This window comes from Brachyistius frenatus, unplaced genomic scaffold (assembly GCF_029030835.1).
Source record: "Brachyistius frenatus isolate BFR_SWC_R1_liver_20210118 unplaced genomic scaffold, ASM2903083v1 Contig_24, whole genome shotgun sequence".
Taxonomy (NCBI): domain Eukaryota; kingdom Metazoa; phylum Chordata; class Actinopteri; family Embiotocidae; genus Brachyistius; species Brachyistius frenatus.
Window position 1 is genome coordinate 3,580,772 of NW_027210623.1, and position 14,061 is coordinate 3,594,832.

General features: G+C 42.0%; 1 protein-coding gene across 1 annotated transcript in view; it reads right to left on the reverse strand.

Moving 5' to 3' along the window:
* Positions 1 to 3,440: 3,440 nt before the first annotated feature.
* LOC138620524 (protein diaphanous homolog 3-like) overlaps positions 3,441 to 14,061 on the reverse strand; it is a 154,529-nt gene continuing 143,908 nt past the window's right edge. Inside the window, exon 27 of the mRNA XM_069697797.1 lies at positions 3,441 to 5,080. Coding sequence (XP_069553898.1) covers positions 4,710 to 5,080 — 371 coding nt within the window. The 3' untranslated portion in view covers positions 3,441 to 4,709. The remainder of the gene's footprint in view (positions 5,081 to 14,061) is intronic.

Sequence of the window (14,061 nt, forward strand, 5' to 3'; positions counted from 1 at the left end):
CCTTATGCTCCCCTTCTCCTCTTGATTCGCAGAGTCTTGAGTTTAGCTGGTCATTTTCCTGATTTCCTTTCCAAGGAGGAGGCCTGCACAGATGCTGGAACAAAACGTAATTATTTTTTAGATCTCGAAAGTGAATGTAATTAGAAACACAGTCCCTACCCGATACACACATGCACACACGCTTGTGGTGGTGTGCAAACGTTTGGACATCCCTGGGCCACCTCCATCGTATTTTGTCGATTTTTCAAAAATAATACTACCTCTGCAGAAAACAGGCGTGTCAAAAAGTCAGTGTAAAATTAAGTTTTTAATGCACTTGTACGTTATATTTCATTGTTTAAAAAAAAAAAAAAAAAAAAATATATATATATATATACATTAATAACAGTAACCTCCCCCCTTTGGAAGGTTTTGGTTCTGTGTTCTTTCAACTTAACAGTATCCCCTCCACCCCCCTTTGGCAAATGTCACAGCTTTCTGTATCTTTCTATTTTCAATTTCCGAATTTTCCCCCCACTCGTCTTTGCAGATCAGATCAGAGATATTTTAAGCTGTCTTGCATGCACAGCATGTTTAAGATCTTCTCACCGATTTCCAGTGATATTCGTGTGAGGGTTGTTCCAAAAGCTTCAGCTTGCGTGTCTTGGAAGTCGTTCATGATGGATTTGAGATGCCTGCCGTGGATCATTGTTGTTGCAGTCATCTTCTTTTCAGTTTCAACATGACTGACTTCATAACATTTGCATCCAGTTTGTTGATATTTAGTAGAATCCATTCTTTCCTCGGTCTGTGCTATCTGGCTGCCACAAAAACCTCCCTGCAGAATATTTCCAGCTCCATAATTAACGGTTGACAATGCTGCTCTTGTTTCCCCCTCCCAAAACATATCTTTGGTGATCGTGGCCAAAGAACTCAATTTAAACTTCATCTGTCCGCAGTGCTCGTTTCCAAAATGACTCTCGATGAGCCGATGTTACTTTGCAGACTTCGGATGCTGATCATGTCATGATGTCACTGGCCAGGATTCCTTCTGCTGACTGTCATTTGTAGATGGTGGTTGTGCATCATTACAGAGTGGAACAGTGCACCAACTCTCCGTGTCAGCTCAACCTTTCTGCAGCTCCTTTTGCAGTCATATGGAAACTCTGCTTTTCTTCTCTGCTCAGCAAACATGCCATTTTATCTCAAAGTTTTCTTGGTCTTTCACATCTTCTCTTGACTTCCACAGTTTTCCTTTACTGCCATTTTTTAATGGCATTTTGAACGGTGGAAACTTCAACATGGAAGCATTTTGATATATTTATATTTATATTCCCCTGCTGTGTGAGCTTCAATCGCTATGTGGAGGACATGGAGAGTTACCACATGGTTCAAGGAGTCAGATCATTTCTTGTGCACTGGAACTGGCCGACCTGCCGTACAAGTCCAAATGAGTAAATTCATTTTTGAATGTTTTGACATTTGTATGTGTGCATTAACATTCGAAGAAAGGCAACCGTTTGCATTTACTGTATTTGACCCCTCATCTAGAAAGGTTTTTGCAAAAATGTACGACAGGATGAATTCATGGAACATTTGGTGACATCTATAATTTTGGTGTGTGTGTGTGTGTGTGTGTGTGTATGTAAGGAACCCAAATGATTTGAAAATTACATGCATGTTTACAGTAGATTAATTATCTTGTACTAACATCACGGCACATCCTCAAAAATCTCCATATTAAGGAGAACACCCACACACATAGATCAAAACAACATTTTGGATGCTGAAAAAAGAACTCCTGCAAAACAAAAATAAAGGTTATTCTCAGTGGAATTGGAAAGAAAAAGAGGGGGAAAAAAACAAATTAAGTCTCTTTTCAAGCGAACGTTTTACACAAACCTGACGAGCTGAAGAAGAAGGTGACTGCAGCTGCATCCTTGCAGAATACTATAAAAGACCTTGCTTTGATTTTGAATTGCTCAGTGAGAAGCGCGCCGCAGATGGCTAAAGCAAAATCAAGGCCACTGGAGGAGCTCGGTTAGCGAGTGCTTTGCTCTTCCAAAATGCTGATTGCATCATTGGGGAGATGTTTGTCTCCGACTCTGCTCCAGATGGGGACAGTTGTGCTGCCCCCAGAGCTGAAGATACTCACCAGCTGCCAGGCTTCAGCAACCAGTCAGAGGGTGAACCTGTCATCGGGTCTCCTTTCACGTCTCAGATCGTATGTTACGGTTGGGTGTTATCGGCCGTGTAGTTCTGATGTTTGTTTTAAAGGAGGCATTTGTTCGGCGCTGTGGCTTTTTAATGTCTCGTTTCATTAATACAAATTTGTGATTAAAGTCCACACGAGCTGTGCATTTTATTCAGGAAAATCCAACTACGCAAATGCACAGCAACTATGGTAAATCGGGATCTTTGTTATTTGTACACACGTAGCCTGTTTATGAGCAAATCCACTCATGAATAATATGAAAACTGAGCTCATTATGTTGCTGAATGAGGAACGTTAAAATAAAAAAAATATTCAAGGACACTGTAGCCAACAGCCTCTATGTTGTTCAGCCAAGAAACTACATCTTAAAGGAGCCTAGTCTTTACATTGTAGAAATATTTCAATCAAAAAAAAATAAAGCTAGAACAGAGGAAGGTTGATAGGGACCACTGATACTGTAGGTGCAAACCTAAAAACAGCCATGTAGTTTCAGTAGTCTCTCAGCTGCACATCGTCCTATCTCTGGTATTACTATGGTCCAAAACAGTGGCTGTTTCTGTAGTACAGCGGGTGGTTTTAATGGTACGTTCAAACTTTGTTCATTCATTTGTCAAGGGTATTGGCGACCTGTCCAGGGTGTATCCCGCCTTCGCCCAATGTGAGCTGGGATAGGCTCCAGCCCCGCCCCCCTCCGTGACCCTGTTCAGGATAAAGCGGGTATAGATAGTGGATGGATGGATTTGTCAAATGTTGGACACGAGCAGGTGGAACAAGCTGCAGTCAAGCTCCTGCAGTCAAGTACAAACGGAAAGAAACATTACAGTGGGTTTAAAAAAAAAAAAAGAAGAAGAAGAAAAAGCCTTGACAAAGATCTTAATTATCACACGGATGAATTTGGTCCCAGATGATCACAGCCTTTTGGAGCAGTGTTGATGGTCTCATGCTGTTCTCACCATCGGCGTGTTGTTTTTAGCCCTTTCACAACAAACAAGTACTGCTTACTTGTATTCACCCTTCAGTTGGGCTGTATGCATTATGAGTATGTTAAAAGATGGAAGGTTTTAAGACGATTTTGGCCCCCTAGATTGTTTTAAGGAGGCTATAGCAAGGGTGTGGTCCATGCTCAATGACATTGTAAATGTTTAAGTAGGATGAAGGTAATCAAAACTGAAAGAAAAACCACTGTTAGCAACAACTAAACACTAACAGCCACACAAAAAACAAAATACTTTTTTTTGCTTTATTTTATTGGAAATAGGTCTATAAAAGTGAAGAGTAAAAATACAGATACAAGACAAATGCTTAAGATATGAGCGTGTTCAGTGGGAATGTAGAAGAAAAACAGCATCAGCTCTGGTGAACTTGTTTCTTTTGTGGCCCATTTTGGACAATAAGACTGTATCTTCTTTGGGCAAACTTGTTCTCTCTGATATATAACCGCTGTTACAACCAGTGAAAGTATAATCATGGCATAAATATCATATGTATTGATCCTTTGTATTTATATTTATAGTTTTATAGACAACTAGGCCAATGCTTTGAACGTAAAAGACACCCCGTCACCCCACATGGAGTGAAAAAAAACCCTCAAAAAACTCAAAAAAAGGAAAAAGACACAGAAAAGTAATACCAGAGCTAATAGATGCAAATTTAAAGTTAAAGTCTCTACTTATACTCGACTAATAACATGCACATGACAACAATACTCGATTGAAAACTAAAATACAGGTAGGACGAGATACTATGCTAAAGATGTGAAAATGTCAATGTGAAAGAAAATATCGTATTATTGCATACTTACAAAAAAAGTGCTTAGCAATTTTTACTTTCAGAGAAACAGATATGTGATTGTCCTATTGTTTGGAATGAATAAAGAACAGCCAGCAGGTTTTGGCAGTGCACGTTGCAGGATCAGATAAAGACTGCGATGAATCTATTTGGGTGTAATTTCTCTTTAGAACTAGACCCAATGACACTAATAAGCTCGAGTATTTCCACTGAATCAAAACTTTTGTAATACAGTCTATATTTCCTAACACAACCTCTGTGGACACTCTGAGTGCCAAAGTGTGACCAGTTTCCATCTGCCAGAATTTTCTTTTGTAAATCAGTTTTTATTACCGGTCATAACCTCTGAGGACTTTCTGTGTGTCAAAGTGTGACCGGCTTTCTGTGCCTCCATCTGCCAGAATTGTTGAGAAAATTATTTCTATTTCTGTACCATCAAGAGTTAAAATCACGGTTCCCTAGTTCATTATAGTATTGTTGTGAAGTTGTATTTGATTTTAAAGCTTTTAAAAAGTATTACATTTATATTTGCTGATAATACTTATTTTTAATCGAATATATTTGAACTACCTAAATATTTTTCCTTGACAACTTTTTCTCAACAACTAAATTTTCTTCCTGTTAACAAGATTGTTGACAGAAAGTCATTTAGGTTACATTCAGAACATCTTTAGATGTTTGGGTATAAATATTGTGGGTGTATTATTTAAAAGATAAGAAAGGAACCTCACAAGGCTCTGAGTTTGGCCAGCAGAGCCTCTACGTCTGACTCTCCGATGGTGCCACGGCTGCTGACGGCAGGACCAGAGGAGGGTGGCTGGAAGGCCGGAGTCTCTGCTTCTACTCCCACCTCTTTCTCTCTCAGTTTGACCGGCTCTCTCTCCACCACCCTCTCTCTGTCCTGACCATAGCTGTGACTCGGGATGTTCCTGTACCTGCGGCCGGGCTCTGAACACGCAGAAGCCTTGGCCCTGGCCGCAGATGGATGGCTCTCACACTCGTTATGGGCCTCCTTGGCAGGGGGAGCTTTCACCGCCGCTGAACTCGCATTTATATTCTGCCGAGAGCGAGACCTCTGTAAAGGTGCCTTGTTGTTTTCTGCGAGTGAAAAACAGAGACAAAGCAGTGAGAACAACTGTGAGAATGAGGGAGGAGAGGCGGAAAGAAGGTGACGCGTGACCGACTCGTTAAATGAATGGAAGCAAGGAGGTTAAACAGATTACAGATTAAATTACAAGCAAGACAGGGGGAAGGAGAAAAAGCAAGCGAGTGAACAGAAAATATGTCAGTCATAAAGCAGCAAACGCAAAATGATGGAATAACGAGCCATCAGAAAGCCATGCGAAAGCACTTAAGTGAGCACATGCAGAAGAAATGTACAGTATGCAGACATGAGATCACTGTACACACCGTTGGTCTGGAGGAATACACACAAACACCGTGGCAGCGTACACCATGTATACACACACACGGATGAGGACACATTTTCTGCAGCAGACTGTGGCATGGAGCCAGCTCAATATGATGAAATGGATATGGACCAACCGCAACAGAAACTCAATAACATTGTATGTCACCCTTTTCCACTCTCCTAGTCTCTCCCTTTTTTCTTACGTGACACCCTCCCACCGAGCTCTACCCCCCTCCCCCCTGAGCCCCCCCCCCACCCCACCCCTGATTCCACCATCATCATCCATTCTCCTCTCTCTGCTCTTCATCTCAGCTCCCTGCTCATACAGTAGTCCTCTTCATCTTTCTTATTCCTTAAAACACATTCCCAGACAGACAGTGGAGCAGAGCGACGCCCAGATGCCAAGATCAGACCTCCGTTCTGAATTATAATCCCTCCGAGTTGATCTTAGACTTCATCATCAGTATGTGTGTGCTGGAAGGAGAGAGGGTAAATCCATATTCATGTGACCTTGAGCGTGAGGCTGAGAGGAGTGGCGCGAGGAAAGACACCACCGCATTTAAAGTTTCCTGAGTCTGAAATGTCTGGCAAACAGGAGTCAAACACAGCGGAGCAGAACAGAGCGACCCGCTCTGTCAGCCAATCGGTAATGAGTTTGGAGCGTGGCCAGTCAGTCATGACAGTGTGTTTTATGGGCCGAGCTGACGAATGACAAGGAACGTCCCTGAACACAACCTCTGACAAATAAATAAGGATGAAGGGAGGAAAGAGAGCAGACAAGAAGGAACCAACGGCAAAAATTAGGCAAAGAAAGCCAACGATCACACACACTGGCAACCTCACAAAAACTCGTAAGGCAAACAAGAGGCAGCGGGGGGGATTTTAAAAGGATGAAATGAGTAGTGTGTTGCCTTGCTGCTGTGACTGAACATTTACCACAGCTGAAAATCCAAGTCTCCTCTCATTATCTAACCCCTACGTGCTCTTCCTGTTGTAACAGATGACAATTATTCCCTACTGTCAATCCTCTCGTTGCACAATTTCCCTATCATGTCCTGTTCCGCTGTCCTCCCTCTCAAAACCTGTCATCTACCCCCACCCCTCCTGCTTCTTTCTGCTCAGCGATGCCCCACAGACACACATTTCGTTTACAAATAACACATGAACAGATTCAGAGTGGATGTTGTGAAAATGATCAGTTGTGTTATCAAGTATTTGCATTGTGACATCTCATTTACACTTCTTTCGATATCTTAAACAGACACCATTTCTGTCATCTCCCAGAGAAAGGCGAGGTAATCTGACATAAATTGTGACAAAATTCAAAATCTTACAATTTCATTTGAGCCTTTATTTACATAAATTATCTTTATATCATTTTGAGCTCTGCATGAGCCCTCAATGATTATTTATGAAGAACACTTTCTAGACAGAAGTACAAAGTGGCGTATCAATACATATATATATATATACTTCAAAAATAAATGAAGAAACCTGCACTTGAATAAGACCTCCTATCCACAAGTGCATCCCCCCCCCCCCCAACAGGACCCAGACCTTTAGTCGTGAACATGATCAAAGTGCTGGCAAGTTCAGTTTCTTCTCACTCCGCCTGCCTTGACACCTTGCTGCCCCTTCCTTTGAAGCCTCGCAAGCTTCTCAATATATGCTTTCATCTAAGCTGTACAACACGTCTGAGAAACGTAAAACATGTCTCATTTCAGAGGTTGTACTGCTTTAACCAACAACTGACAAAAGGTTTTATAGGAGAATGAGTCAAGAATAATTTTATTCAAAGTAGCTGCTCTGGATGGTCAGAGGTGAGAATTTACCCTTCCAACAATTTAGATTTCGATGTATGATGTGCATTTTGATTTAAAAGTCATAGCAATTAATACACTTCAATTTAGCTTAAACTGGATTTTTAATTGTTTCTCACTTTTTATTTCAATTTCCAATTATAACTGCCACACTAGCAATAGCTCAGAGTGCTCTATCGATCCGGAAGAGAAAAAGAATAAGTCAATGCAGGCAGAGAAAACATCTTCTTACTCCACACATGCTTCTCTTTGCGAAAGCCTACCACTTACATTACCCACAATGCAACTCAACCAGCAACTGTTCAATCAAATTCAGGTGTCTTATGATTGTACCAGCAAGTGTAGTAGTGACCAATGTCCAGCAGACATGAGGAGCAGGCTACAGATACAGGGTATATTTTGCCTCAATTTTCCGACCATTGTCGTTCATCTAAATCAAGTTCTTTAAACGCTAAATGGTTGCAAGTGCATGTCCTTGTAAATAAAGTAGCTTATTACTTCAGTTATTGCCTTTGACCAAGAGCAGTTAGGGGGAAGTAGCATTAGTTGCTTTGTTGTTTTCTTCAAAGAGAAAGTTGGTGAGGCCAGTTTTAACTTGGGATGGAACTATTTGACGATTATTCAGAGACCCTTTTAGACAGCTTCAGCAGTCTATGCATGTTTCTCTTGTTTGTACGATAGAGTATTACCTCAGCGCCACACACATTTTTGTAGGCGACTGATAGTAAGGCGTTCTTTTTTGCTTGATGATGGTTGGCAAAAAAGTCTTTAAGGGCATTACTGCAAGGGTGGGAGAGTCGGAAATAAAAAAACATTTAGACAATAGTGAATAAACTAGGGAGTATTTGAAAATTGGATAATCCTGACTGATTTCCATTGCTGATAGAACCAGATAAATTTAGCAAATTTTTACCTCCACCAAAGAGGTTGTTCTCGGTGCGGCTTGCTTGTCTGTTTGTCAGCAGGATTACAAAACTGTAATGAAACTTGATGGAAGGGTGTAGCATGGAGGCAAGGAAGAACCCATTCAATTTTGGAGCGAATCCAAATCCCAGTATGGATCTATACATTATTTTTCACCTTCATTAACACTGCACAGACTGGTCTACAACATATCATACAGCTTAAAGTCCAGCAGATAGCAACGAAGTTGTGAGAAAAACATAGGCCATTCTAGAAATACAATGACTTCATATCACAATCCACATTTACGGGTCCCATTAATCCTCTGGGATTCGCGTGTACTTGCTCAAACTTAATACAGAAAGCAGAAATTATGATGCACTTGGGGACAATGGTGTCATAGGGACAATTGGAACGAGTACAATTGTAATTTGTCCAGACATATATCGTAGTAGCTGTGGCAGATACATAAAAAAGTCTGCCTCAGCAAAGGTCTGTGCTCTCCTTGTGCATTTATATAATTTGATTTAAAGTTTGGAGCTATGAATTGTTTCTTTATAGAAACATCTCTCACTCGTGTAGATTTTAATAAATATAAAAGTCATTTTCACGCTCGGTGTGAAAGCAGTTCATTGGGAAACTTTTTCAGTCCAATATTAGAAAAGAGTGTGAGAGGTATTCCTTTATTCCATCTGCAAATAGCAGCCAAAAGGAGTTCACATTTCCTCATGTAAGATCACTTGCTCCATTTATATTTGCTGCTTCGTGTGATTCAGATGAGCCTTTACTCATTTCTCTCCCTCCACCCGTCTTCTCCTCTCTTGATGTTTGGAAAAGTTAGTAGGCAGGCAGACTGAGCCGTGGAGCCTCAGCAGAAAGTGAAGTCTGGGCTGCAGCAATTCTTGACTGTCTTTTTGTTTCCCTCACTGTTAAAGCTACACTGCCATTATAGCAGTAACAATGAACACATCTACATGAAGAGCTGTTAAAACCTTGAAGCAAAACCGTCAACACATGAGAAAGCCGGGAGACTGGTATTTTCCAGTGTTTAAGCCATGCACACAGTGCGATCGTGCTGAACTACCAGTCTATCACAATCCTCAGTCCGACGCTGTCCTTTGCTTTGCTTGAAGGCAGACTGGAGAAGAAAAACAGCCGAAAAACAATGATAAAAGAACTGGCAGACTGAGCTTGTCTCGCTCACAGCTTTGCTGTAAAATGTCTTTAAACTGTGATTCTCAAAGCCCACAGCCTTTTTTCCAGCTACTGACACTGTTTATTTTGCAGCATAAGACAAGTAAAATCTCAAACAAAACAGACTAATCGCTGCTCTGAATGGTTTGAGAATATCATTGGGAATTTCAAGATGAAACCATGGTGGTTTATAACATGTCTGGTAGGATAGTATTGTGCAGAAAATTTTCAATCTGCAAAAACGTGCAGAGAGGAATTCACATTTTCCTCTCGTCAGATCATTTGGACCATTTGCATTTGCCACTGCAAATACATATGCAGATGAGCCTCTCCTCTCATCTCTGGCTCCCTCCCCCTTCTCTCCACTCATATGAAGTTTGCTGTATTTGATCACTTTAAGAAGAAAGTAGTCATGCAGAGTTGCAAAAATACAGACAGTGAAGTGACTTTTTCTCTTTATGGAGTGACTGACACAACAAGTTGAAGTTAGCAAGATCAAACACACACTTCCACACCCGGCAGAAATCAAAATACAGCTAGATGGCTTGACAGGGCGCTGCATGTTCTCTCTAATGTCGACAATCTGCCCTGGTTTTTCTTTGCATCTACAAGTGGAATATTTGGGGCCAGTTTATTGCATCAGGCTCAGGTCATTAATAAAAAAATATAACACATTTCAGTATAAAATTAAAAATAGAAATAAACTAATGAATACAAAAATTATTGATGAAAATATGGATTAGGCTTTCTGATTATTTGTTAAGCCCATAAAATGTCAGAAAAAACAAGCATGAAATACCCTTTTTTGAGAACTTGAAATCAGAGAAGGCTTAATTATTCTATTATATACTTTTATTAAATAAAATTGTTCTGAATAATTATTTATAACCTAAACTTTGAATACAATTTTTTAGTATGAAGAATAGGGATGTAAGGTACGTGAAGGATTTTTGGTTCTGTATCAGACTTCTGTGATCTAAACAGTTACTGTCTAACCAGACACTGAACGATTCCAATAAAGTTTATAAAAACTAGAATGCTGTGTCCTCAGTGTTGAGCAAAAGAGACAAAGGCAGCATTACTTTCTGTGATTCTAAAGACAAACAAATCAAATAATTTTTGCTTGACAAATTATTTGAATGATCAATCAATTTCCAAAGTGGTTGCAAAGTTATTTTAGGTGTACTGTAATCATTTCACCTTTACAAGGCAGCCTTTTCCTAACACAGCAACAAAAGTAGTATACAAGAGGAGAGGAAATCATCGGTTTGAATTTTTGTATGTCAGCCAGCAATTAGCCTTCTCGAGGTGTAAAAGAACATTCACAATGATTCACAGAACAAATGAAACATGAAAAGACTACATGACAAACACTTTTTTTTTTTTTAAACCTTAGAACAGAACAACAGATTAAAAGGAGAAAAAAACAAAGGTGAAAAAGAAAAACCTGGATCTCCAAACAAACCTTAGAACTTCCTCTCCACTAATGGTGACATTGAGGTCAGACCATGGATGCAAAAGGACCCTGATTATCTTGTCTATGATTATGTGCCAATGTCTTTCATGAGGTAAAAGCTAGCCCACAGCTTGTTAGCTTGCCTGTGTGTATTAGGCTGGCGGTAATTAAAGATCATTACCTGGCAGTACACCAGTCACTGAAGGTTTGTCCCTCACTTGTTTGTTGTAGACAGGAAAAAACAGCAGACAGGAATAAAAAGCAATGGAAAGAGTGCGGAAGGAGAACAAGACTGGGAGACGTGATGATGAGGGAGAAGATGATAACGTGAATGGTATAAACAGCCTTGTGAAAGTGGGACGACTTGAAGGCAATGACTGTAATTTGGACCCGACTAAAATAGAGTGAAAAAAATGAGGGAGTTATAAAGAGAGAGAAAAAGAGAAAATACAGGAGATATGGGGCTGGATTGTTCATAGAGCACTATAACAATCCCCATGGGTAATGTGAAAACCAGCACTGTTATAGGTAACTGAGGCCTGCCCAGCTCTAATGCATATCAAAGTGTTTTCCTTTGTTGAGCTGTGGTTTCACCCCCCCCCCCCAAACCTCTTTTCTGTCTCTCCTCTCACACATTTAACGACCCTAATATCTTTGTTGAAATACAAAGAATAGATCAGCGTTAGTGGAACAGAAACATCATTTGGAAGTCTTTTTAGTGCCAGTGGGTATATTACCTGCCTCCAAATGACATTCATTTTTAGATTTGGGTAAGTCAGCAGCTGGTTGAGGATTTGCAGGCAAAAAGTGCTGAAACACTCAACAAAAAATCGATTAAAACGCCTAACGTCAACAAAAAAAAGATTCTCTCTCGTTCCAGTTTGTAAGGATTTGTTGCTTTTTCCGGTTTTATTGGATACAAATTTATTACCCCTCCGAGAATCGCCACCTTAATGTGGTGGAGGGGTTTGAGTGGCTCAGTGATCCTGGGAGCTATGTTGTCCAGATAATCACCCCTGGTAGGGTCTCCCAAGGCAAACTGGACTCAGGCGAGACTAAGAGTGATTCAAAAGACCCCTGATGAATAGCAGCCCATGAACTTCAGCTTTGAAGTCTTTGGTGCCGGGCCTCCACCCATGGGGCCCGGTCAGGCTCAGCCCGAAGAAACAACATGGAGCAGCCACTCTGTGGACCCACCACCTGCAGGGACCAGCATCGGGTTGGGTACATTGCAGGCCGGGGGCCCGGGTGGGCCGATCACCGGCAGCATAGACTAGCTCTAGGGACGTGCAACATCACCTCTCTAGCGCGGAAAGAGCCTGAGCTGGTGTGGGAGGTGGAGCCGTACCAGCTAGATATAGTTGGCTCTGGAACCAAATTCCTGGAGAGGGGCTGGACTTTATCCTTTCCTGGAGTTGCCCAGGGTGAGAGGTGCCCGGCAGGAGTGGGGATACTCACGAGCACCCGGCTGAGCGCCGCCGTGTTGGAGTTCTCCCCGGAGAACGAGAGGGTCGCCTCCATGCACCTGCAGGTTTCTCGGCGGAAGGCTCTGACTGTTGTTTGTGCTTATGCACCGAAGAGCACTTCGGAGTATCCGGCCTTCTCCATAGTTCTCCTGAGACTTCAACGCTCATGTGGGCAACGATGGAGAAACCTGGTGGGGGGTGATTGAGAGGAACGGCCTGCCCGATCTGACACGGATGGTGTTTCGTTGTTGGACGTCTGTGCTAGTCACAGTGTGGCCATAACGAACACCATGTTCGAGCATAAGGTGGCTCATAAGTGTACCTGGTACCAGAACATCTTAGGCCGGAGATCAATGATTAACTTTGTAGTCGTATCAGCTGATCTGCGGCTGCATGTCTTGGACAGTCGGATGAAGAGAGGAGCAGAGCTGTCAACTGATCACCACCTGGTGGTGAGTTGGATCAGATGGTCGGGGAGTCGGCTGGAAAGACCTGGCAAACCCGAATGTGGAGTGAGGGTAAACTGGGAACGTCTGACTGAGGAACCTGTCCGGAGGTCTTCAACTAAAGCTTATGCAAAGGTGTTGGAAAGGAGGCTCTGACCATTTGTCGAGCCTCGGATTCAAGAGGAGCAGTGCAGATTCTGTCCCGGTCGGAACAGTGGACCAGCTCTTTACCCTCGCAAGACTACTGGAGGGGTCCTGGGAGTTTGCCCATTCAATCCACATGTGCTTTGTGGACTTGGAGAAGACGTGTTCGTATTTTCGACAATAAGTCAGACACGTTCCCGGTGGGTGTTGGCCTCCGATCCTGTTTGTGACCTTCATGGACAGGATATCAAGGCACAGCCGGCGGGAGGAGAACGTCTGGTTCGGGGGTCTTGGGATCGTCTCTCTGCTGTTTGCAGATGATGTGGTTCTGTTGGCTGGGGATCGGGAGATCGACAGGCTAATCGGGGCGGCTGCAACAGTAAAACAGGCGCTGCACCGGACCGTGTTGGTAAAGAGGGAGCTGAGCCGAAGGGGGAAACTTTCCATTTACCGGTCGATCTATGTTCCGTCCCTCACCGATGGTCACGAGCTCTGGGTGGTGACCGAAAGAACGAGATCACTGCTCAGCCTCAGAGATCGGGTAAGGAGCTCGGACATCAGGAAGGAACTCGGAGTCAGCTGAGATGGTTCTGAGCACGTGCAACTGGCAGGAGACATTACAGGTTTGGTGTGTAGGATTTAGTTTAATTATGTTTTCATTGGTGTATAAATTTTAACGGAGTGCACCATGTTTCTACAGTAGCCCAGAATAGCAACTAAATACCAGAGCTACGGAGGGCCTTTGGTGTTTTTTGCTGCCATCCTAATCTTTCTTACACACTTGGAAGGGGAAGTTGAGGTTAAGGGTGTTTAGTTTTTTTGTAATTGTAAACAACACTGCTGCTACACACCGCTCCTTTTAATAAAGAAAACAATCAAAAGATTAAGTGATAATGAAAATAATTATCAGTTACAGCCCTAAGGGCGTGTATTACATCTTGCCAGGGCCGCCAGAAGCACATATTTTGATTTAGTGACAGTGATGATCAGCCCAAATAAGAGAGCTCTGTTGGTGCTTCACAATCCTCACTTTGGTGCAGTTAATTTGTGAAGATAATTTTAGGGAAGTATTCAGCTCATGCGCTTTTTAATTAGAGCGACTTTAACTTGTTTATAATGTTTAGGAGATTAAAGTTGCCAGATATTTCAAATGTAAATGTAAACTATGACTTAACTATAACACCGATAACAGTGATCAGTACAGAAGTAATCTATGATCACAGCAAGTGGAGCCTGAAT